Consider the following 25,681-nt stretch of genomic DNA (forward strand, 5'->3'; position numbering starts at 1 on the left):
GCAAACTCCCCACCTGCACCTTTTCCCCATACCCTTTCTCTGCCAGCACAACCCCTGCCTGAAGGTGATGCAGGCAGACCCACATCAGCATGGCATACCTCAACATGACCTCTAAACTTTGGGAACTCAAATAAAAATGGGCCTGAGAAATAAACCAGCCTCCCAGGTTTACTTTTAAAGCTCAATGAAAATGAATCCAGAGGACATTTTGCAAAAAATCAACATTGCCTCCTGCTGCAGCATTTCAACTCTGTTATTAAAAAAAAAAAAAAAGAAACTCCTGGATTATGGGATGGCTTGGTACCAGGTATGGTTAACGGGTCAGATGTGCAGCCTAGTAAAGAGGTTGAAGAGTGTACTGAGGTCTCTGCAAAGCCTCCTGCAAAGAACTCGGTGGGAGGATTTGTACCTGCTGAGCAAGGAAGAGTGCCTGGGGCTGTGCCCCTGAGACCCATTGGTCCCAGTGGTCAGGGTTGCTCAAGTTCCTGGGCACCAGGGTTCACCTGCTCTGCTGGGAACAGAGCAGGAGCGCCGGATGCAGGAGTCACATTCGCGCCCTGGCTCCCTCCAAAACACTCACGGATGGTTTGGAGCAGGATGCCAGAACCACCCATCATCATACTTCACTTTTTTCCTTTAGTCTTTGCCTTAATCCTTTAATGAATTAAGTGGAGCAATTAAGCAGGATTTTTATTTCTTTTTAAAGTGAACGCGCATGAAAATGGAGATGGGTATTTTTGCTTTTAATATGATAATTAATGCAAAGCCCCTCAGCTTTAGGGATTCTCCACACCTCCTGCCCAGCCCTTTTTCTGTTTATCTTTCTGGCAGACTGCCTCTCATATTTATTCTAACGAAGGTTGCCCCTTCCTCTTGCTCATGCTATGCCTGAACTGCACAGATGAGTGGGAGGAGGGAAGGGTGGAGACTCAGAGCTGCTTCAGAGCAAAAGCCCCAACCCAACAATGACGGTGGAGAGCCCAGTCATAGCAGAAAATGAAGAAACTTCCTTTCTGGGGACACTCGGAGGGTACCACCACCCTGGGGCTGAGTCAGCATCGTGAGCAAAGCCCTGGCACCTCTCAGGGACACGTTGCCTGGTGTTACAGGCAAAGAAGAGGTGCCTGCTGCCTTCCCCTTCCCATGCATGGCCTCACTGAACACATCTTCCAGAGGTTCAATGCACACCAGGAAAGCTGTGTTAAGAGAGAATGCTGAAGAGATGTTGTATTTGCTATCCACCAATGTATCCAGCCTTCATCTCAAGCCCAGCTTGAGATCTTATGCCCAGCTCACTGGGGAAGGATCTGCTAGACAGAGTCTGGTAAGCACCTTCACCAGCCATGGCAAAACAGAGGGTTTACCTCTGCAAAGGAGGTTGGACAGGCTGACATTCCAAGGCAGCCCTTCACTAGCCTGTGTCTTCTGGCCCCATCAAACCTCCAAGTCCTCAGGCCCCTTCTCCTCTGCTCCTTCTCACCCATCTAATCCCTGTTTGGCTTAAAATATTTGTAGGTATGGCTGAACAACTCCATGCCTCAGTCTCCAGCAATGAAAAGGAGGTTAACAGATCCCCCTGCCTCCCTGGGAGGATGCAGATGCTGGGAGATGACAGACATCTGGGGGATGTCATGGGCCCAGGTCAACACCTCAGGGGCCCTGCCTCTCCTGCTCCTATCGCAAGTTTTGTACCAAGAAGACTGTCAGCCCTACAGACAGTCACATTCCCCCATCCCAGAAATGATGGGAAGGAGCCCGGGACAGATAAAGATGGGAGCAGCACAAGTCAAAGGTAAACCTCTCAAACTGCTTGTACAAAGTGCTTCAACAATGGGCAAAGCCTTACCTGTAGCTCCATGGGCTATTACCAAATGTGGCTCACTTCAAAGCAGGCAGTGGGTCACCAGTGAATCCCAAACAGACTGTCCCAACTAGGCTGCATGTCCTCAGCAGTAGGATTTGCTGTTTGGGTTGGGGAAATGCCTGTGCAATCTGCATTTCTCCCCTTTTTCACCTCTTTTTTTTCCCAATTTATTTTTAACTTCTTCCTTTTTTCATCAAAACACATTTCCTGACACAAAAAGGTCTTGGTAAACGTTCTCTGACTCATCAAACTGCCCAAACAGATCTTCTGCCTCCACAGGAACTGGACCATCCTGTTTGTGGGTGCAACAGCCACCCTCAGCTGTGTGCCGAGGGCTGAGGAAAGCTGTTCCCATTGTGAAACACTCCCTTCCAGATGTGGGCAAGCCCTTCTTCACATCTGGAGAGCAGTCAGACATTTTGATTTTCTCTCTCAGTTGTTTGTTGCCTTGTCCCAGAGCAGGACAAGCCTTGGAGATGAGGCTCTTTGCTCCTTTCTGCAGAGCAGTCCACCAGCTTTTTGCCTGTGGGACCATTGTTTTGTAAACCCAGAAGGAAGACAATACCTTCTGAAAAGTAGCTTCACTCTTGGGAGAGAAGTTTGTCTCCTCTCCTTTGCTATCCTGTGAGGAATCAGTGGGAGTTTTGACAGTGGATTTGTTCAGTAGTACAAACTCACAGTGATTTGGGCTGCTGGTACTGTGTTCCTTGGTGGCCACTGCCCTTTACAACATGCCTGAGACCAGCTTTTTTCTGTCCCAATACACAGAGTGCTGCAGAGGTTGCAAAGCCTGTGGTGATCATGGCCAAACATAACAGTCAATAAAGCTGATGACCCTTGCTTAGTTGTCCAGTCAGCCAAAGGAAACATTCCTCTTGGGCTGCTATACAAGATGCTTCAGAAATTAGGGAAATTGCTCCTACAACATCCCTGGGAAATCTCAGGGACACACCATCCATCAATATTTTGCAGTCTGAGACAATAGCAACATCTCCTGCTACACTGGTACAAGCCCAGACACTGTGCTCTGGCTTCCTGTAAACAAAAGCTGTTTAGCTCTAAATTTTTCTTTTGGCTCAGGCTTCCCTGGTTCAGTGAGGATGGTATCGAGATAATCATCACATGGATTGTATTCCTGGTACAAGGCTCCGTTGCACAATGGCGCCTCTTTATAATGCCCTTGGAGCAAGGAACTTCCAGGCTGGTTTCTCTGCCAGGCAAGACTGGACGTCAGGTCTCAGCACGAAGTCAAGGGAGAAGTGGTAAACAGCGAGGATCTGAAAGGGGAGCAGGGAAATCTGGGACTGAGGGTTAACAGATTAACAGATAAACATTTACACGCTGCAGTGCAAAGGACGAGAGAGTACAAAGGATCTGGGCTGGAGTAGAACAGGACATTTTTCCCAAAGACAAAGCAATAGAGGAGTGGTCTTTCCTAGGGAAAAAGCGTTTGTGGTCCAATTTTTCGGGCCAGACCAGAACAAACACAAGTTATTTCCCCACTTGAAAATTAACCTACACTTTGAAAGGGTTTCTGCTTGAGCTGGGCAAACCAGAGACCTCTGAGTGAAGCAAGAGCGCGGGCAGACCCTGCTCTGCCTGTGCCTGATCTCCCAGTGCCTGTGCAATCCCCAACACGCCATCCAGTGCACTGGACTAAAAGTTAAATATCTAGTCCAAGCTGGTTGTGTGGCATCAGTGAGGGGAGACAGTCATCTTCTGGGAATGCTTCATTCTCTCCAGAGAGACACCTGAACTTATGGGGTTGTGATTTAACCTCTCACCCTTGCTCTACCCTTTAAACAAATTAACTCATTGTCCTCTTTCCCCATGTCCTAGTACAGACCCAACCTGTTTCTGTGTTGTCCCCTCCACCATTCTCCACTTCCACCCCCACTATCTCTTCCTTCCACACAAACACCAAGCTGAAGCTTAGGTTTGCAGCCAGGGCAATGGAGAGCCATTTCTGTGTTAATCCAGCCCATTACAGCCCCAGCTCCTTCCTGAGAAACTGGGTCATGAGGAGAGACTTACTGGGTCCCTGCTTTGGCTGGAAGCCACCATGCCTTGCAGTGCACGCTGGGGAGAAGGGGATCTAGTGTAGTAACCTGAGAAAGACTTATGGTGGCCTGGCACATTCCTAGTGCACAATAGCATGACCTAGCAAAGTCCTGTGAAGAGGACCAGCTTCTGCACTAATTAAGTTAGGAGGATTAGGGAGTCTGTGATACAAGAGGCATCCTGGGAATGGTCAGTGATACTACCTCAGAAACTGAGAGAGAAACCTGCTGCCAGACCTGGAAGCGAGAGGCTGTTCCCTTGGCACGCTGGCAAGGAGTTTGCCTCTTCCCCCACCACCCACTCAAGTCTGGTGGGCAGTTTTGCTTGAGATCATTTCCCCATGCCTTGCAGGGCCATGGTGACTCCACTCCCCACGCTGTCCCGACGGCCGCCCCGCGGAGAGCACAGTCACACGCGGCTCCGGATTCAGTCACCGCCAGCCCCGCCAGCGATGAGATCAGCCATCCGGCACAGGACCATTGGCTCGGGATGAGCTAATGCCTGCTCTGTGCACACGGATGAGGGGGAGGAGGAGACACGCTGACTCGCTAGCTCACCCCATGACGAGAGCTGTGGTACAGCCCGTTGTCTTCCCAGGACAATGCACAGCTCCCAACTCCCAGGGGGGCTCCGCTCGGCACAGACAATGGAAGTGGGTCCATGGCACACCCTGGGACTCTGCCGGCAGGTCTTCATTGCCTTCCCTGCAACACCGAACCTTCTTCCTGGGGCCTCGCGCAGCATCTCGCCCCATCCCATCAGGGTCCCATCTGTCTGTAGAGCGATGACATCCCCTCCGTGGGCTGACATCCCAGCCTTCTGTTGCGCTGAGCTTCTGACTGTCCTGGTGCCAGATGGCTTCGGAGGCAGATGACTTCATCTCTTTTAAAGGGGCAAGGGATCTGTCAGCAGTGCCCTGTAGGAATCAGCGTGCATCATCCTTGGTGAGAAGCCAACGAGGGGAGCGTGCCACAGCAGTCGATATTACCCCACAAAGGGCCCAAAGAGACTTGGATTCCAGTCCAACACTGCCAACAATCTCAAGTACTTCACTCTTAGTCATCTGTTGCGTTTGATCTGTCCCACACAACAGCCTTGTGGAGTGGGGGACCTGACTCAGCATGAGCTCCATGGGCTAAGGGCAGGGACTACACGGCATTCAACCTCACAAAGGTGACTTACGGGAGCCTACACTGAGTGTAGGAGAGACCAGAGGACCAGCACCAGTCTCTATTCCCAAAACTAAGTATGATGGGTGGCCTGAGTCAAATCTACTCATCAGTGGACTCCTGTTGGACCTCAGGCAAGGATAACCTGGAGCTGGTCTAAGGAAATCCCAGTTCAAATTTGCATCAGGTATAAAGGATGAGTACCAGAGTGAGAATTGGGTTTGCGATTCAGGGGGTTTTATTACCCCTGGGAGAGTCCACTGGAAAGGGAGAGATGGATCCACACTCTGCCCCTTGGGAGATTCCAAGGAGATGACAGATGCAACCCAGATATCCCCCTCGAAACAGCACCCCCCTCGTTCCCCCATGGATAATGCCTGTAGGGCGGTTTGCAGCTCCATGGGAACAATCCTGACTCACTGGAGCAGCTCAGGGAGGGTTACCATCAGCGCTGGTCAAAGAGGTTGCAGTACAGACACAGCACAGGGAGCCGATCCCTACACAGGGCTGGATCCTCCCCGCCCCCAGCACACGCTCACGCTTGTTGGGGAAAACGCTGCCGCCGTTCCAGGCAGATAATCGCCCCTTCCCTTGCAAGTCCCTGCACGTTCCCATGCAAACATACCCACAGAGCAGTGCAGTGCAGCAGATGCTGGGGCTGAAGGGCCAGACACACAGACCAGTTCTAATTTTTGCAAAGGGGAAACCGAAGTTGTTTGTTCCCGAGAGAGGTAACTCACAGATCCCAGCACACCCCTGAGTGGACATTTGCTGTAGATTTGGAGGTGGACTGATATATCATGGGATAGCAATGGGAGCTGGGATTGTTTAGGAAGTGCCCACCAGGAGTCCAGCTGCCCACTCAACACAACAGCTGAAGCATTCCAGATACTGGGTGGGCCAACTCGCCCAAAGGGCACCAGACCCTCAGGAGGGATGATCAAAGGGGTCACCCCATCATGTCTGTTTCTGAGGGCAGAAGGGTTTAGAGAAACAATCCAGTGCCACATCTCAACAGCAATGCCCTGACCTCCAAGTCCATGGAGGCAACACCCCAGTGGGGCCAGTCACAAGTGCTGGCCAGGAAGGGCATATGTTTAGGAGAATAAGCTGGAAGATGGGCCTGCAGGCATGTCTTCAGGAGGCAGGCAGGTCTGGTCCCCAGGGCAGTGAGTAGGTACAGCCAATGGCAGGGAGGCCCCTATAAGTGTTTCTTGTTGGTCCAGAGGGGCCCATGGTGATTTCCCTACCCCAGCCTGAACATGCTGCCTCACTGCAAAACTTTGTGTGCAGGTAACCCACAGCAGAACATCTTGTCTTTATCACATGGAGATCTTGGGTGGAACCAGGAAATAAAAATCTCTCCCCTTGATTAAGGAGAAAAGAGCGCCCTTGCCAGCCAAGTGATGGAGCTCTGGCATTTCCTGCACCCTGGAAAAGGTCCCATTGCATCTGATGGTGTGAGATCCCGACAGTGGGACATGGTGGCATGTAATGTTGACATCAGCTTAGGAAGCTTTTGTTGGCTTGTTTGACTGACTGCCTGAGCAGTGTGAAGAAGGACTCAGGGCAAAGCCAGGCATCATGCACAGCTCCATCTTCTTTCTTTCCTCCTGGCACAGTTCCCTAAGCCAGGCCAATCCTCTCTGCTTGCAATCACAGGTAATTCTGCAACCCACCCCTTTCTGCAGGAGCAGGAGTTGCTTGTTGGGATAAACACAACACTTTTTTTCCCAACCCAGCCTGACTTCAAGTTAAGCAGGAGAGCTAAGGAGGCAGAGCCAGAAAGTTTTCACCAGTCCCAGGCTCTCACCCACCACTGATACAGAATTAACAGCTTCTCTGGACCTCTGGAGAAGTTCTTGTGTGCTTTTTGTCCTTCCTGGATCATTGAGATAGTAATCAATCTAAATGGGCCCTAAGAGACCATGTTTGCCTTTGTATGGAAAGCAAGAGTCCATCTTAGTGTCCTAGCTAACTATTAATGTGATATGAGGATAATATAATATCAGGATTTTGGGGTCTCTTCCCCATAGCTAGATTGCTGCTCACCCCATTGCCGTGATTTATTAGGAAAGGCAGCATTTCTTATTATTAAACCATCTGGTACATTTGGTATTGTCTTGCCTTGCTGAGATCAGCACTAGCTGAGGGTTCACACCTTGCTACACCAGATGAGACCAAGTCCCCGAATCCAGTGTCTCCAGGAGTCCCCACTGCTCCAGACACAAGCAAAAGGAACAAGGCACCTGGCCAGTTGTGAAAGGCTCCAAACACAGGGAAATGCTGGTTCTTGTAGCAATCAGCTGATGCCCTGAAGCCAGAGGTTTGCTCACTTGTACCTTGGTATGTCTAAATATAATACAAGTATTGTTCCGAGCTCTGCGTCAGCCCCACTGAAATCCAGCCACCAGTACCTGATTTTCTCGCCTTCCACGGCTGCGAGACACGCAGCTGCATGAAGGAACTTTTCCTTTCATTCCTCCCAAATGCACCTCCCATTGCCATTAATGACTGATCACCTGGCCTCCTCTCATGAGACACCTTAAAGAAGAGCTGATTTGCAATATCAGAGTACTATTATCTCTACTGTCACTTTTAGATTCCTCAAAACTTCACTGCACGTTCCCCTACAAGTCATCTGAATAAACCAGCTGGAAAAATGGACAAGCTGCAAGTGTAAATCCAACTGGATTTCTGCCTTCTTCCCATTCAATTCATTCAATTCAAACTATTTCTTGGCCTGAACGGGCTTGAAATCATTTTCCAAGTGGAGTTAGGATGCTGTGAGCAGAGCACCCAACATGAACAGTAGCACAAAAGCTAGTAGAGTTCCCAATCCTGCACTGTCCCATGGTGACCCCAGGGAGATATTCAGTCTCACCACACTGTGCACATTTCCTCTCTCATCCCTGGTACAAACTGTTTCCTAGATTTAATCTAAATTCCTGACCAATTTTGATTCCAGCAAAACTGCATTTTCTGATGAATTTACCATATTACTCTCACTCACCTCCACCAACAACCCTAAACAGTTCAATATATCATGGGTCAACTTCTTCACATCTTTTTGGATTTGCACCATGAAATCATGTGGCGTTGTGTGATTTCATTTGATAGCATCTAGCTTGAGACAGGTTTCAGTTGAGACTGTATGTGTGGCCAGAAGATCCATAGCCTGCTGTCCCAGGGTATTTCTAGTGACTAGTAAGGTGCAGGTTTGCACAAACCACTCCTCCTCAAATGGGATGTTAATGGGCTCTGTCTCTCTTCTCCACTCACTCCTGTGCTCACTGTCATCAATGTCCCCTGCATGGAGCCTCACAAGGAGCAGCTGGGCACCTATGCAGTTTAAAGTTAAAATTGTCAAGTTTCCATATTCTTTACTTTGTTTTGTTTTCCTAAAACCATACAGAAAGCTTTCTGGTAATTTCTTCTGCAAAACCACAATAGAGGCAGGGGAAACTTCACCTAAACCTGAACATTAAGTCCTACCCCTGCATCTGTTCAAACTTCATTGCAATCCAAAGGGGGCATGTTAGTATTTACTGGGGGTTGGGATGGAAAGAGGAGGGGAGAGGGAAGGAGACTGGAACAAAAGAGGACTGAAGCTACCCTCATCAGGGTCCATGTCGTTCCACTTTGGTCCGGCCCTGAAGAACACCCCCAGAGTCAGGATGCTCTTTCTGTACCAAGAAAATCCCCCCAAAGTTCCCATGCATTGTTTGGTCTCCCTGTGCTGCCATCTCCCCTGGCTGCCTCCCTCTCCTTTCTCTGCCTCCCGCCTTTTCAGGACAGGGACCACCTTTTCATCCTCTGCCTGTGCAGCACTGAGCGCCCTGGGGCTTATTGGCGGCAGTCGGGGTTTCTGGGGGCTCCCCCAACACAAACAACAACAACCTTCAAAGTGCCTCTCCTCACGCAGCTGCTCTGAGGGCAGATTCAGGTTTCCCCCACCCCCTTCCCCCCATCCCTCCTTACAACACCCACCTGGCAGCTAGTTAAAAAACAATCTTTGGGTTTTTCAGGTGTGTTGGAGGGATTTACCTGACATATCCCAACCCTCCCCCCCCCTCCTGCAGTTGAGGTCCTGGATTTCATGGCAATACTAGTTAATCTAACAGTAAAAAGCTCTGCAATTATTTGGCTCTAAGGCTTGGGTCCTTGCCCAGCTCTGACAGACACACGCGCGCACACACAACTTCACTTCTCCAGCGAGGGAGAGGGCGATGCCTCTCCTCTTCCTCCACCTCCAGCCCGTCACGGAAGGGCTGGTTCTTCAGCGAGGGAGTTCCACCCCCTGCAACTTTCTCCCTTGCTGCTCCCGACCGGTGCTGCCGGAGTTTCAGCCAGGAAAATCCCTTCTTGCGGGAGTTTGTCGGAGCCCTCTCCTCTGATCTGCAAGCACCATGGACCCCCAGCAGCCAGCCACGTGCTGCTGCGGGAGAGGATTTTCAGCGGAGGGAGCAGAGAGGCAGTAAACTTCAGGAGAGGTCTCTCCTGTTGCAACAGGTAAGGCACGCTGCTCGCCGGTGTGGGAAGTTGAAATGACTCAGGGAGCAGTCTGTACAGCATGGATGGAGGGAGGCATGGAGGATGCAGAGATTTAGTCATGAAACTTCTTTTGCATGTGAGTAACTTTTGCTGGAAACAGCCTTATCCTACAGAGAGAGCTTTGGGATGCAGAGGGAGAGCCCTTCACCTCTTCCTTCCTTCTGGCAGCCCTAGCATGGGAGGTTATGGAAGGAATCTGGAAAAGCTTCATCCGTGTTTGCACTGAGTTTGCATCTGGTCTTAGCTGGAATCTTTAGCAGGCTGCAGCCAGTGCAAGCAGGTGGGCTCCAAGTATCAGAGGCAAAAGTGACGCTGCAGAGCAAGGCAGGTGTGGAGGGGTTGAAGAGAGAAGCACTCCAGGTGTCTGAACGGGGCAGGATTTCTGCAGGGAACAAGCTTGTGCTGGAAGAAATGGATGAGCTGGGACAGCAGCACTGATGGCGTCCGGCTGTAGGCTCAGCTGTTGGCCATGTACAGCCTCACTTACTGGGGTGAGGCAATACTGCTCCAAGCTCTGTCCCCGCATTCCCCATTAAGCCGTTTCCAGTGTCACCTGGAATTGGGCTGTGCCTTGGGGATCCCTGAGTGTAGTCACAGTGCTGGCGTTTCCCTGCATGCGCAGGTGAGAGCTCCTTGCCTACCCTCGTTCCCCTTAGGGGGGACAGGCAGCAGAGCTGGGGAGCTGAAGCCAGAGCCACTGTCCCCACTTCACGTGGGAGTGCCTGTAAACGCGTGTGTGTTTGTACCTCGTCACCTTTGTTCACTATCAGGTGCCTTATGACAAAATAAGATGGAATCCCAGAGCAAGCCTAGTCCCAGTTCAGGGCATGGAGGAATTATTTCCTATGTACATGTGCAGCACTGAGAAAAGAGGTGGAAATACAGGGAGGGAGGCTTGGGTACTTGGAGCCAACAGTGCCCTTCCAAACTGCAGTTATCAGCTAATCAGCCTCCCGGGGAATTAAAGGCAGACTCGGTGGAGCACAGCACTCCAGAGGGGCAAAGATCAGCTGTTACACGACAGGGGTTGCTTTGGGGAAAACCCTTAAAAGAAGCTGTTGCTCCTTTGGGCTTGTGGCTGCAAAGGGCTGAGAGTTTCCAGGATGTGTGGAAACTCAGGTTGTGTGGTGGCTGGAGCTGGGCAGGCTCTACTGGGCAAGCAGGGCTGTGGCCAACAGGGCTTTGCCCAGGACCCAGGCAGTAGGACTTGGACCCCTCTGCTTCCTCTGTTCCAGCACTCAGAGGGGCAAAGAGCGGGCAGGGGATGTGTAGGGAGCTGCCACGGCTCTCCAGGCTGTCAGCTAGACAGACCTGGGAGGTTATCAGAGCCTTGGGATGGAAAGCAAACAGTCTGTATGGGGCTCCTGAGGAAGGCTGGGCTGTCTCGGTATTCGGGACAGCAAAGTCACTGGGCTTGGTATTGTGTACCCTTATCATCTCCTAATATGCAGCACACCTCCCCTCACCGGGAACATTCAGGGACATCCGCCTGTCTGATAAGGGGTTAGGGTTCCTGAGGGTCTGAGCAGGGTCTCTAACCCAGCCAGGGAGTTCAATCTCTCCTTCTCCCCATCTGCCTGTTGTGCTCTAACATGCTCCATAACATTCCAAAAGTGAGCCCAACCGCCCTGCCTGCGGAGGGGAGAGCGCAGCAGGATCTGCCCTTCTCCTGAGCCTTTCCCTCAGCTACAGCTCACACCACGGATGTATTTCAAATCCTAATGTTCTCAAACCGGTGCATCTCCCAGCCCTCCAAACAAACAAGCATCGTTCATGTACGAAGGGAGAGTTCAAAGGAGGCATAACACCTGGAATCAAACATCTGTTAGAAACTAATGCATTTTGCATCCTGTGCTCCTGCCAACTGCTCCAAGGCAAGTCCTAGAGGATTGTTCCAGCTACCTCCATGCTGCAGCAATGGCATTCCCTGGTCCCTGCACCTCGCTTTGTTTTTTGCCACGTGTGGAGTATGCGAGTGCAGCTGCACCTTGAGCAGTAGTGGGCTTCCTTCTGTATCGTGGACAAACATAAGGGGATCAAATACCCCTTAGTTCTTTTTATTTTTTCTATTTGCTGAGCAAGCAATTTTTCCTCTAACCACACTTTCTCCTTGGCAATGGGGCAGGTACTGGTTTATTAGCAAAGAAACTTTCTTCCCTAATTCTTGGAAGTAGGAGCTCTGGGGAGGGGCAGGGTGCAAGGGCTGCTAGGAAGGTTTGTAGCTCAGAAACGAACAAGCAATAGAGTTGAAACAAACTAAAGGAAGAGGGCATACTGGAACAAATTGCTCAGGATACTGCAGAGGCCAAAAGTGTATTTGGCTTCAAACAAGGTTTTGATCCATTTAGGATGGATAGCTCCATTGGAAGTTAGTAAATGCAACAGCCCAAGAACAACCATGTATTTGCATTGATGCTGAAAAGTGGGAGAAGGAGCAAGTTACACATGCCTTGTTTCTTATGCTCCCCCACTAAGCAATCAAAACTGGCCATTTTGGGAGAGACAATACAGAGAGATGGCCAAACATGGCTGTTTTGATGCTCTTACCTTGTGGGACTATTTTGGACTGACTAGGTTGCACCTTGGATGGATGCTGTGAGTCAGGCAGCTTGGTTATGCCGTGAATAGATACTCCATATGGCTCAGGTTGACAGGGACATTGTGTGCCCAGCCTGGTTGTCACAGGTGCTCCAAGCAGTGTCCATGCACAGCTGCTGATTCCACAGAGGTGCTGCAATGGCAGGAGCTTTGAGGAATGTGTTTGCAGCAGAGTGTCCAGAGCAGGAGGTATTGACTTGTGCTGGGAGCATAATGAGAGCTGACAAGGACACATTGTGGCAATGAGACCAGCCTGGGCAAACATGCCTGTCCGGGGGGTTAATGTTTTCTCCAGTGAAACCCTAAGCTCCCTAGGTCAGGGGCTGGCCTTGCATCAGGTTGTCTGACAGTGTGGACGCAGCACAGGAGGTGAGCTGCTGTAGGCAGGTCTGAGAGCTGAAGGCTTTCTATCAGCTTGCAGGTATCGCTTTGCATTCAATAAATGTCTGCTGCAGGGAATTTTTGTGGCACAGTTGCTGGCGTCCTGGACAGCCATCCTTTTACAAGGGAGGATCATGCCCCGATTGTCTCATTCATTCGCTGTGTCCTTACGGTGCCTCCAAACACAGGAAAGGGACGGGAAGGAGCGGTGCAAGGCAGACAGATGGCAACAGAGCGAGAGCGACTGCAGGCAGAGCAGAAAGCTGCTCTCCGTGCTCACCTTCGGGCACCAGAAGGGAAAGACCAGCAGGGTGCTGGGCAGGGGAACGAGAAGATCGTGGTATCAGTGCAGGGGCAGGTCTGTGGGTGAATGAGAACTGCCTGGTAGGAGAGAAAAGGTGAGAGGGGAGGCACGGTGGCCAGGGCTGTGCTGCAGGGCAGGCAGAAGCTGAGCAGTCTGTGTCCTGCTGGGGGCTGGGGCTCCTCACTTGCATCCAGCGGGGTACAAGGTCCCTCACACAGCTCTTCATGCCAAGATGCTCTTGGGCTCCTTCCCAACAAATTTTACCACTTGCAGGATGACATGCATGTTCCCCACAGGGAATCACAGAAAGGGCATCAGAGGACTACCAGCACTCAGGTGATGAGGCCAGTGTCCTCATTACAAACATCCAGGTTGAGTTAAGGTGAGGATGAGGACTCACATGGTCAGACAGCTCAGGGTCAGAGCCCTTTCAACACTGGACAGAGCTGCTTCTCTCTTCAGGCTGGAGTGAACTGAGCCCAATTTGGATTCACAGCTCTGGTGGGAGTTCTGTGTTGAGGCCTCAGAAAAATCTCACAGGCTTTGCAGCACCTAAATAAACAGCTGTTTTGCGAGCAGCAGAATTCATGAAGCTTGGTTGCCTGGGGCGCTCCCTCTTGTGTGGATTCTCTGATGTCTAATAATCGGGTTGGGCTCACATTAGAGCCTTTTCTTCCAGCTGGGAGTCCTAATTTGGATTTCTCTCCTCTCTCTTGCTACTTTTCACAAGCTTGTGCAAACCTAACTCCTTTCAAGTCTTTACATATCTGGTTAAATTTGGCTAAAAGTGGCCAGTGGATCCAAAAGCTAGCAGGGAGGATTGACAATGTGGTCCCACAAACCAGCTTTTTTCAGCAGTCTGCAGACAGGGCAGTGATTATCAGTGCGAGATAACTTGCATCTCAAGCGTAAGGAAAATGTGAAAGACTCGGTATGAGTTTTGGCAGGAGAAAGCAATCAAGGAAGGACCCAGGATTCCTTGTGGGCTCTCACATCCTGATGGTCATGGCACACCTGCTGGGCCAGCTAGTTTGCAGTGACCAACATATGTGGTCCTTGGTGCTAACAACCTCTGTGGGAGCTGAATCAGAGTGAGAGGTGCACAGTCCCAGCAGCAGCAGAGTTGGGGCACACTCACGTGAATACCTGACACGCTCCAGCTGGCTCTCATGCCAACATGTTTGGGCAGCTGCACTGTGATGCCCAACCCCAGGGCCCCTCACACCCTGCCTGATGAGCAGCTTCTGCCAAGCCCCCTTCCCACTGGTACTACCCTGCTCCAGCCCCCAGGGCTGTTTCTCATCTCAGGCAGCCAGTACCCCGCTCCCATGAGAGCCACCAGTGGGATCTGCTGTCTCCTCTGCATCTCCGGGCTGTCCTAGCGGCTGTCCTTGTCCATCCCTCAACGCCTCCCTGGTTACCTGTGCAGTGGCAGCTTCTGGATCACAGGCAGGATTTACCCTGTTGCTACTGAAGAGAGCGGAGGAAGGGGATTAGGAATAATGTGTAAGGATGCTTCCCCTGCCCATGGCACAAGCAAGTCCACCTCCCTGATGTCACACTTTCCCTGGAACAGGAACCAGCAGCAAGGAAGTTGGCACTGCAAGGTTCCCTAGGCACACCTCCACAGCTCTGGAGCTGCTCAACTAACTCTTGCTCTAGAGTGATGTTGCAATGCTAAGACAGATACAGATCACTGACCCTTACAACTCTACAGAGATTTCAAGCCTGTTCAAGTTCTCCTGTGTGTCTAACAGATGAGCTTACAACAATGACAGAAGCCTCAGCAAGGTGACATATCTGAGCCAGGATTAGGTGTTGGCAGCAGTACAAAATCCATCTCTCCTTGGGTTCCTCACAGAGCAGTGGACAGAAGTGCCAATCACAGGTGGAAGGGTGGCAAGAGAAAGCCTTTGGCTTTGCATACAAGGTGATGCCTTGACTCATGGACAGAGGATGACTTGGAGGCAAAGACACATAGCACCTGTTTGCTCCAGTGAAGGGTCATACAAGGGAGCAGGTAGAGCAGCAGGGCACAGCCAAAGCCCCAGGGATGGGGTAATGGGTGAGATGTCTGAGGGGGAAGTGAGTGAGTGGCTGTCTGGAGGAGGCCACAGTAAGGTGTTACGGAGGGGCCTTTACAGCCAGAATGCATCTGAGCATCCAACTTGTGAAATGTGGCACAGTTAACAAAGGTGGCAAAAGCATGCAGCTGTATGGGAGAAGATGGAGCTAGACATCACAGTAACTGAAGCCTTCCCAGTCACCCTTCCCACATGGAAGGCCATCTGTCTCTCTCCTCTCCTGCTCAACCAAACCATGTCTTGCACCACTCAAGGGACAGCATCTCACCATGCTCCCACTGTCAGCCCTGAATGGTGATCCTGACAGGACCCCTCAGGTCCACTGGCCACAGCAGACCAGGCCCAGGGAAGGCCGTGCTGTCTCAAGAGCGAAGCATTTTTACCAACCTCTGCAGCAATACAGCCTGACTACAGAAAAAGGGTGTCTCAGCACCAGATCTACCAACAGGCACAGGGTCTGGCACTGCTCCACAACCACTCTCTGTCTGACAGGAGCAACATTTCATGGGACACTCCAAGCAAGGGCAGACCTTGGTTGTAAAAGCCACATGCACCAGGTTCTACATGATCAGTCGCCTTGCTCCAGGCTGTCCAACAACCTGGAAACAATTTCCAAGAGTCTATCCAAGCCATTCAGAGATTGGAAAGTCGAGATGGGGAAGGAGCAGCCCAACTGTGCCTGGTTGGAATCTGCAAGTCCAGCAAAAAGCTGCACCCACACTAACAGAGCCCCCAAGCAGGCTGGTGCAAGCAGTTCTGCAAACATCAGCCCTAAGAAAGCCATCCACAGGCGCTGGAAAACCCCGAGATACACTGAGGAAGGAAACGCCATAACTTCAGGGGCTCTTTTCATTAGTTTTCTGGCTTTGTGTAGTACCTCCAGGATGTATTTCTTCTGCTTCGCTGCAAAACCAAGCAGAGACTGCACAACAGAATGCAGGAGCAGGATCTCCAAGGATGGGATGGTTTTGTTTGTTTGTTTCTTCAAAGTCTAAGAAAACAGTTCAGAAAATTCCCATCTCCACAGGGAATTCAAACCTGGTAGGGCTGACTGTGAGCGGCCATCAGGGAACTCACCAAATGGAAAAGGATCCAATTCTCACCAGCATCGCTGTGGCAGAGGAGAGGCCAAACATTAACCCAGTAGCCCAGCCCCCAAGCAGGGTGTACACGTGTTATTTCAGTGCTGGGAAGCAAAACATCTCACGGACATGGCTCAACAAATCGTGCATTAAACTCTGTGACTTTCCAACACTGAAAACCCAGGGGTGGCTTTCTGGTTGATCCAATTTGGCAGGCAGCTGTAAGGATATTGTCCCAACTGTAGCTGAACCCCTTCTGCTCAGCTACCGCCCAGACCAGGAGAAGATAGTGTCTCATCTCTTATTCACTTTCCCAAAGCCTTATAGGATTTACTCCCTTTGGTCTGTCTCTGTTCCCCAATGACCACTGAAATTCAGACCCACCATTAAACTGCCCTATCACAGATTACTTGAACAACCAATCTCATCTCCTTTCCCTGAGCTCCAGGGTCTTGTAGGCTCTGACAAAGAAGTTGATGTGTTTGGGGATGGTTGAGACTGTTTCTTGTAGTGAGGAAAAGAGGGAGAGAAAATGGAGGGAGGTGGGGGAAGAAAGCAACAGAGAAAGGAAGAGGAAGAAAGAGAACCTGGGATACATGCTGGTAAAAGAGTAGAAAGGGAACAGTTGTTCTTATTTTTCAATGGAAATAATGATTTTTCTTTAATCTTCTGATCTCAAAACTTTGGGCCAAGCCCCCACCACAGCTTGTGAGGAGAATGCTGCTCACAGTGCAGTCAGTACTCGCTTTGTTTTGTGTTTTGGGTTTTTATTGTTTTTAAATGCTCCTCTTGAAGGGAATCAAAAGGTGGGGCTGGGGCCACACCTGTTTCCTGGCAGGCTGCAGCACTTTTCTGCAATATGGCCAACAAACACAGCAGCCCACACGTTGCAGGAGACCCCTGCAGGACCCCCCAGAGGACCCCCTCCCGGGCCATGCCCCAGCTGGCCAGAATAGCCCTGGCCTGCACCAGTCCCCCCAAATCACCTCTCTCCACAGCCTCCCCACGCACACACTTTGGATCTCAGCACCGTGTTTGTTCCTTCATTTCAAACCAACAGATTTGGGCATGTCTTTGACAGAGGATCACAATTTGGATGTTAAATTTAGACGCGCGCTTATGCTCTGATTAGAGATACACCGACTGTTTACTCGCTTTGTGGGGAGTTTGCATCTACAGAGCTGAGGGCGAAGCCCCTCCAGGCTCTCTGATCCTCGCCTGGTGATTAGGAAAGGAGGTTGAATCACCACATAATGATGCCCTGGTATTTCCCTCAGTCGGGAGTGTGCCTTACCTTCTGCACTCCATCCCACCGATGATCTTTCTCCAACACATCTGCCTGCCCATGTGCAGCCAGCTCCAGGAGGGCATCTGTGCCCAGGGGAGCCATGAAAGAGAGAAGTGGAGAGCTCTCAGGAGTAGAAATAACTGATGCCATCAGATGAGAGACCAGAGCCTGGTGAGAGTGTTCAAGTGTTACAGGCTTGCTGCTGATTTGGCAGCCCTGAAGTGGGTATGGCCCTTTGCCATGGGTGCCATGGATCATGCACTTATTGTCAGCACAGAGTCGGGGGTAGCACAGCTCAGAAAAACAGGAGAAATAGTTCTCTTAAGTCTATACAAAAAATCTGTTGCAGGCAGGTGACTTCACCCAGTTTCAGCATGGAGATCCTTGAACTCCATTGCAAGGACCCTTGAGCTTGGCAGTGCTGCCCTTCCTTGGTAGCCACCTACAACTGGGGTTTTAAGGGCTCTTAAATTGATATTTTTGCTGTTTTGACACTATATACAGCTTTCCCACCCACAGAGCAAAAGTCATAGAAACCCACCTCATTTCTGCTCGTCCGTTACTGTCGCATTCCAGGGTCAGTCCCAACAGGGCTTTCCTGGAGCTGAGCCAAAGCAGCAGTTAACCAGATTTCCCCTCTGTTCAGAGCACTGTCCCCCATTTTTCTGTTGAGCTTCTCCACGGCCTTTGAAACAAGGCCTCCAGTGCATTGTTGCTTCCCCACGTAGCCTACTACAGGTTAGAAGTAGTAGGTGATGGTTTCCAGGCCCAGGGTGGGAGATTATGAGCTGTCCAGGAAGCCCCAGGACACTCAACTGGAGTAGGTCAGCTCTTGAAGGACACTGGTGACTGCAACCCTCTTCATCTCATTCTTTTGTCAAAGGATGAAATAAGAGACAACAAACATGGGCTTGTCTGGAACTGCTCAAACAGTGATAGGATTTCCCAGCAATATTGATTGGTATAGAAATTGTCCAACCGGATGCGCGTGGAATATGAAAGGTGGTGAAATACCACGTCTCAGAGCACATGCAGGTGCTGTCAGGGGACATGACAGACTCTCTATGCTATTGTTCAGGCTTTGAGCATGGTCCTGACACAAAGAGAAACTCTTAGACTTCCAAAGCTGATGGTGATGCCTTCTAAACAATTCTCCCTAAGTTTTGTCTGTGCCTTTCAAAGTTTCAGATCATTTCCAGAGGAAATGAGGCTTCTGCCTCATGCCCCAGATGCGTAGTCACTCTCCATCCCTCATAATAACTGCTGAAGCCATTGATTGCTTTCAGCCCAGCTTGTAATTGAGAGCAAAGCTCTCAGAAATATGAGGTCACAACAGGTTTTGCCAAATAATTACCTGGACAGAGGAGTAAAACCCTGCTAATACCCCCACAGAGGGAAAAACACCAATGTAAGTGCAGCCCTTCTTAGATCTTAGGAAATATACAGGCGAGAATGAGTTTAAGTACGTTCCAGGAGAGATTCAGAAGAAAGTTTTCATCTTGTTAAACGCCAGAAAACCCACTCCTTGCTCAAGGTTATCCTCCCATATTGAATTGCTGGTGCCCAAGAAGGCATGTGCTCTAGCTCCAGCTTTTCTTGTGGTTGTGGAGTTCATAACGTCTCTGCTTTGTGGGTTCTCTGATGTCTTACAAGAGATGAGTTCACATTGCCGTTTCAGTACAATTCAATTAAAAAGTCAATTAGCCCAGATACAAAGCAATCAGGTTCATTAAGTCTGTTGTTCATGGAATATCACTGGTTTTTGTTGCTGTTTTATTCTGCTGTTCTTATTCCACGCTGAATTGCCTGTGATTTATCCTGCTCCACAGCCCTCGCAGACACGCGCGCACGCAGCATTCCTACATCTTCTTCCCAAGTTCAGCAGTTGAAAATGTTGGAAGGGAGCAGCTCTAGGCAAGTCCCTACATGCTGCAGAACTCTGAAGCGCTGTTAAGTAACAAGCAACAAGCAGAGCTTTTAAGAGCGTGGTTTTCAGCTTCTCAGAAGGAACCACATGCCTTTCTGGGTCACCTATCCCTGCCCTCCAAGATTTTCTTTCATTTGCTGTGCATTTGGGATTCTGTTGTATTTCCTAGAAGTGTGAAATGATGTCATAAAAGAAAATGAGTCTGAATTTTGTGAAAACCGAATTGTGTTGATTTTTCTACAAATCCTGGTAGTTTCACTTCAGCTTCAGACCATTTGTTTCAAAAAGGAATGACCACAACAGGGAGATTTCTGGATAGTTGGCATCAGTGTATGAAGGAGAAAAGGATTTGAAGGAAGTATGACATTTACAGCTTGGTATTTATCGGTAATTAGATATCTCAGTAAGAGAATATGACACACATTGTTAGTTGGACTCTGACAATTTGTTCCTAACATTCAGCTTGACTTATAAATTGGACTAGTTCTGGCTCTTAAAGAGATGAGTCTTGAAAAAGTGTCTGGAAAAACAAGTCTTCCCTGTTTAAATTAGGAATGTGCCAAATGACTGGCAGGTACTTGATATATAATTTAAATTTAAAACAGGAAGAAACAGTTCTAGATAAAGATCTCCTAGGGATATCTAGGGGAAATATATGCACCTATATTTAGCTTATCCCTGGTTTCAACCCCTAAGTGCACACACAGCAGCACGCACTTAGCTTTTGAAAAGAACAGGCCTTGATCCTTTAACAAGCTCCGCAAAGCTCACTAATAGAGTTACATCCCTGTTAATCACATGTGTGCTCCCCGGTTCCTACTTTGATACACCTTGTTCACAGAGATAAATCATGGAGCCGCAGATGCTCGGGAGTTGTTAGAGAAGGAAGTTGATGGCGGGTGGTCATGGATGGCAGATCCTCCGCAGGAATCCTGACCCTGGGGCTTTGCCAAGAGAAGGGAGGAACTAGGGAGATTACTCAGTGGCTGAGGGTGACATGGTCAAAGTGTCTTGCTGGAAACCTGCACATAGAGGAGGCAACAGGGTCAGACCTGTGAATTAGAAGAGCTTTGTGGTAGCTGAGACATGACTAGAACCTGAGCTAAAGCTGTTGAAAAAGCCACATTGTGGAGCTGCCCATTCAGAAGGAACTCGTACAACAGAGCAGGGCATCAGTTCTGGGGAAGGACAACAGAGTCCGTAGCACAGGGAGAGAAAATCAGTTTGTATATTGACTCTTGAAAAGACTTTGCAAGAACTTGTGTGGAGAGAGAAGTTTAGATGGAGAAGGGAGGATGGAGTAACAAAAGAAGAGCGAGTTTGGACTGGAGGTGGAGAGTTCAAATATGCTATTCGAGTAGAGAGAAGGCAGAATGAAGGGAGGGTGAGATTGTTCACAGAATAGGAAGTCAGCCTGATCAGAGAATCTTACATGACTTTTTACATTTGCCCTCTACAAGGACAGAAACTGAAGCAGAAAAAGCGAACAGATCTGAGCCAGCATGGGGATGTGGGAGGACAGGTCTCTCACTGGGACAGAGGGGAAGAAGAGCTGAGATAACAACCACATCAACAAAGGCTGGGGTAGAGAGAGCAGGGAGGTGAGGCTGAGCCCATGGAGGCTTTTTCTCCAACACACTGATCTTAATGAAAATAACCAGTGTTCTTCCTTTGGCACCTACAGGACTCAAAGAGGCACCACACCATGGAAGTCACTATCAGGAGGCACTTCCTGAGTTTTGCTGTTTTCCTGATGCACTGTGTGGTCCGCAGGGCGAGCTGTGAGAAGGGCAGCACTTCCCCTCTGCACTTCACCCACTTCTTCTACAATGCCACCATCTACGAGAACTCAGCCCCCAAGACCTACGTGGAGAGCTACGTCAAAATGGGTATTTACAAGAGAGACCCTGAGTGGGACATCAGATACAGAATAGCCTCTGGAGACAACAGTGGTCTGTTTAAAACAGAGGAGCACGTAATCGGGGATTTCTGCTTCTTGAGAATAAGAACCAGGAGCAGCAACACAGCACTTTTAAACCGTGAGGTCAAAGACAGTTATATGCTAATAATCAAGGCCACAGAGAGCACCTTTGCCTATGAAGCTTGGGCCAAAGTCTTGATCCACATTCTGGACAGAAATGACTTGAAACCTCTCTTTTCACCCCCCTCCTACAAAGTGTCCATCAGAGAAGACACTCCTCTAAAAACAGTGGTCAGCACGCTCAGTGCCACTGATGCTGATGCTGGCCAGAATGCTGAGTTTTACTATTCCCTGAACACCAAGTCCAACCTATTCACTGTCCACCCCACCACAGGAGCAGTTATGATCACAGGTAGGCTGAACAGCACCCATCGAGGCAGGCACCACCTGCAGGTTTTGGCTGTGGACAGAATGAGAAAGATCATGGAGGGGAATGGCTTTGGGAACTTGGCCAGTCTCACGATCCAGGTGGAACCATCTGCCAGGAAACCGCCCTCTATCTCCTCAGTGAAGGTGACATCGCCTGACTCAGATGAAGACTTTGTCTATGCAACTCTGTCTGTAGAAAGTGGTGACTCAGAAGCAGGGATTGATTCAGTTGACCTTGTGGATGGAGATCCAGGAAGACATTTCAAAACCATCAAATCCTATGTTGGGAGCACTGAGTTCATCATTGTGTCAAACAAAGAGATCAACTGGCTACTTTACCCGTTTGGTTTCAACCTCAGTCTGCAAGCCAAGGACAAGGGCAAGCCACCACTGTTCTCTCCTGTTAGAGTGGTCCACATACCTCCCTCCAAGTATGTTTCTGCCAGGTTTGAGAAAGAAGTGTACCGGGTCCAGCTCAGTGAATTTTCTCCAGCTGGAAGCCAAGTTGTTATGGTGAAGGTCACACCAGTCTTCCCAAATCTTAAATATATTTTGAGACCCACTTCTGACAGCACAAGCTTTAAAATCAATCCTCACACTGGACTGATAACTACAGTCAGAGCAATGGACTTCCATGAGCAGTCTCATTTTGAACTTGAAGTTACAACCATTAACAGTCACACATCCACGACTGTTATCATTGACATCACTGACTGCAACAATCACGCTCCAAGTTTTACTCAGTCTTCGTACCGTGGGGCCTTTGATGAAAATGTTCCTCCTGGTACCAGTGTCTTAACAGTAAGGGCTACAGATGAAGATGAAGGAGACAATGGCTTTGTCACCTACAGCATAGCCAACCAGAAATCAGTTCCCTTTGTCATTGACCCCTATTCTGGCATCATTTCCACCTCCAAGTCGATGGACTATGAGTTGATGCAGAGGTGGTATCACCTGCGGGTGTGGGCATCAGATTGGGGCTCACCCTTCCGCCATGAAACAGAAGTGTATGTGTCCCTCATGCTGAGTAATGTCAATGACAATGCTCCTGTGTTTGAGAAGGCAGGCTGCAGTGGCACCATCCCACGGGACTTTCCTGTTGGGAACCCTGTGGCCACGGTCTCTGCAATCGACAGTGATGAGCTGCAGCATATCAAATACGAAATCAAGTCTGGCAACGAGTTACAGCATTTTGAACTGAATCCCGTCTCTGGAGTAATATCCCTTAGAATATCTCTGCGAGATCTTCCTTCTGAACAGCCACTTTTCTACTCTTTGAAAATAACTGCAACAGATGGAGAGAACTATGCTCTGCCAACATCTGTAAACATCACTGTGGTCGGCCAAGGTCTCCCTGTCAAAATGCAGTGTGAGGAAACAGGAGTCTTGAAACAACTGACAGAAACTATCATACACTCTATCGAGTCTCAGTCTCAAGGCCATGGGCAGGATGATGAAACATCTCTGTACTTACACCTTATAAACCATAATGCTCCTAAGTTTGATGACAGCTTTCCACGATCTATCGATATCATAGAGACTGTTCCCATCAACTCAACTATTGCTGACCTTTCAGCTACTGATCCTGACACTGGTTTTAATGGAAAACTGGTCTATGTGATCTCAGATGGAAATGATGACAGTTGCTTTACCATTGACTTGGAACTGGGTCTCCTTCAAGTCCTTTCTCCTCTAGATCATGAACGAACCAGCTTCTACATTCTTAACATTACTGTGTACGACCTTGGTACACCACAAAAATCATCTTGGAAGCTCTTGGCTGTGAATGTGTTGGATACCAATGATAACACTCCTAAATTCCCACAAGGTGCCTACTGGGTGGCAATACCAGAACATGTAGCAACAGGGACAACAATAGCTCAACTGAAAGCAGAAGATGCTGATACAGATGACAATGGGAGAGTAAAATATTCTCTCCTAACCCCCACTGACAAGTTTGCCATTAACAGTGTCACTGGAGAAGTGATGGTTACAGGTGCTCTGGATAGAGAATTGTGGCCCTGCTATGTGCTGAAAATAGAAGCAAGAGACCAGCCCAAAACAGGCTACCAGCTGTTCTCCATTACAGACCTGGTTGTGACTCTGGAGGATGTAAACGACAACACCCCACAGTGCCTCCCAGCCCTCAACAGTGTGATGGTCCCAGAGGATCTACCTGTGGGAACCGTCCTCCTGTTCCTGGAGGCTTTTGACCCAGATGCTGGTTCTGGGGGTGAGGTGAGGTACAGCCTCATTAATGATGAGGACATGATGTTTCATGTGGATAAGCTGACCGGGGCACTCCGGTTGGAGAAGGAGCTGGACTATGAGAAGAAGGACTCTTACAATCTAACCGTGCAGGTCAGTGACGGCGGGAAGCCCTTCTCCCGCTCTTCCCTCTGCCACCTGGAAGTGAACATCATTGATGTCAACGAGAACTTGCACCCACCACGCTTTGCCTCCTTTGTCTTCAAAGGCTGGGTGCAGGAGAACAGCCCTAAGGGCACATCGGTGATGATGGTCACAGCCAAGGATATCGACAAGGGGAAGGATGGAGAGGTTCAATATTTCCTCCGAGAAGGCACTGGCATGTCCGTCTTCCGCATTGAAAAGGACACAGGTAATGACATCTTAATTGAATAGTGTTTTTTAATAGTGTAGTTTAAAGGATTAAATTACACGCTGTGTTTGGCCTGACTTTTTGACCCGATAGAACATTTCTGTATTCTCTCTGTTTACACAGTTCCATTCATTCAAGCCTGTCTTGCTTGTGCAGGGGTATACTAAGTGTATCCCTGTATCTAGGTAGGAGCAGGCAGGGTTTGTCTCCTTAAAATAATGGAAAATCAATGTCTGTCCTCCCCCAAAATTCTAAACTCTTCCCTTTCGCTTGTGTTATAAAAATTAACCCTCAGCACAAGCAAGCCCTCGCCTTCCACACAATCTCACAGCCATACAAGGTTGGTGCCAGAGTTTGTATCTGCAACAAAGACCAGGAAGCAAACTAGGGACACAGACTGTTCTGGCATTAGGGACTGAGTGGTCTGAGTTCCTTAAATCCCTCACAAGCACTCTCTGTCATTCTCCTAGGCACCATACGGACCATAGGATCACTTGACCGAGAAGGAACATCTCACTACTGGCTGACAGTGCTTGCTCTTGACCTGGGAACAATTCCTCTCTCTTCCGTGACTGAAATTTATATTGAAGTCACTGATACCAATGACAACCCGCCTCAGATGTCCAGACCTGTCTTCTATGCCTCTGTGATGGAGAATTCCCCACCAAACACATCTGTCCTTCAGCTTGATGCCTTCGATCCAGACTCTAGCTCAGAGGGAAAACTGACTTTTCACATCCTAACTGGAAATCCTCAAGGACTTTTCGCCATTAACCTCATTACAGGTAAGACTGACCCAACTCAGCATTTGTTTTTGAGGCTTCCAAGTGCCCAGAGGATGTTACATATTCAATATAAACAGCCCACACAGCTACCTTTGTCACACCTTCCTCCTGCAGCAAAAGTCCCAGTCTCCAAATACACTATGTGGGGAGTCTGAGGATTGAAACTCTCCACCTGAGGGCTGCTATTTGCATCCAGATGGCTCTTAGAATGACACAAATGTGCTACTTTCAAAGCCCTAAACAGAACCAAGCAGTTGCTTTTAATCTTCCCCCTTGTAAACAACTGCCCTGTTGCACAGCCTGAGCCAGGAAACACCCTTCTGGAGGTGACTATCTGCTCCTGAGACAGACCCAGGCAGGATTAACAAAAATGAATCCCGCTGCACTTAAAGGCTCCACCCATTCTCCGGAACTATTAATGTAGTGAGTGTAGTAAGCCTCTCCTGCCATCTTCCTAGTCCGTATCTTTCATCTCAGGATTATTTACCAGATCTTTCAGAGCCATCAAAAACCCGCTGATGTTTTGTGTAAACAGCTTCCTCAAACTATCCCAGCAGAGCTGACATTGGGCCAGTCTGGCAAGGAAAGCTGTGCCGAGCCTTTCACGCCATCAG

General features: G+C 49.4%; 1 protein-coding gene and 1 long non-coding RNA gene across 3 annotated transcripts in view; one reads left to right on the forward strand and one right to left on the reverse strand.

Moving 5' to 3' along the window:
- Positions 1-25,681, reverse strand: part of LOC135422649 (uncharacterized) — a 58,282-nt gene that overhangs the window by 18,928 nt on the left and 13,673 nt on the right. The window lies entirely within an intron of this gene.
- Positions 9,312-25,681, forward strand: part of FAT2 (FAT atypical cadherin 2) — a 56,879-nt gene continuing 40,509 nt past the window's right edge. Inside the window, exons 1-3 of the mRNA XM_064672002.1 lie at positions 9,312-9,606; positions 20,997-24,282; positions 24,753-25,067. Coding sequence (XP_064528072.1) covers positions 21,018-24,282; positions 24,753-25,067 — 3,580 coding nt within the window. The 5' untranslated portion in view covers positions 9,312-9,606; positions 20,997-21,017. The remainder of the gene's footprint in view (positions 9,607-20,996; positions 24,283-24,752; positions 25,068-25,681) is intronic.

Source organism: Pseudopipra pipra, chromosome 15 (assembly GCF_036250125.1).
Source record: "Pseudopipra pipra isolate bDixPip1 chromosome 15, bDixPip1.hap1, whole genome shotgun sequence".
NCBI classification, from domain to species: Eukaryota; Metazoa; Chordata; class Aves; order Passeriformes; family Pipridae; genus Pseudopipra; species Pseudopipra pipra.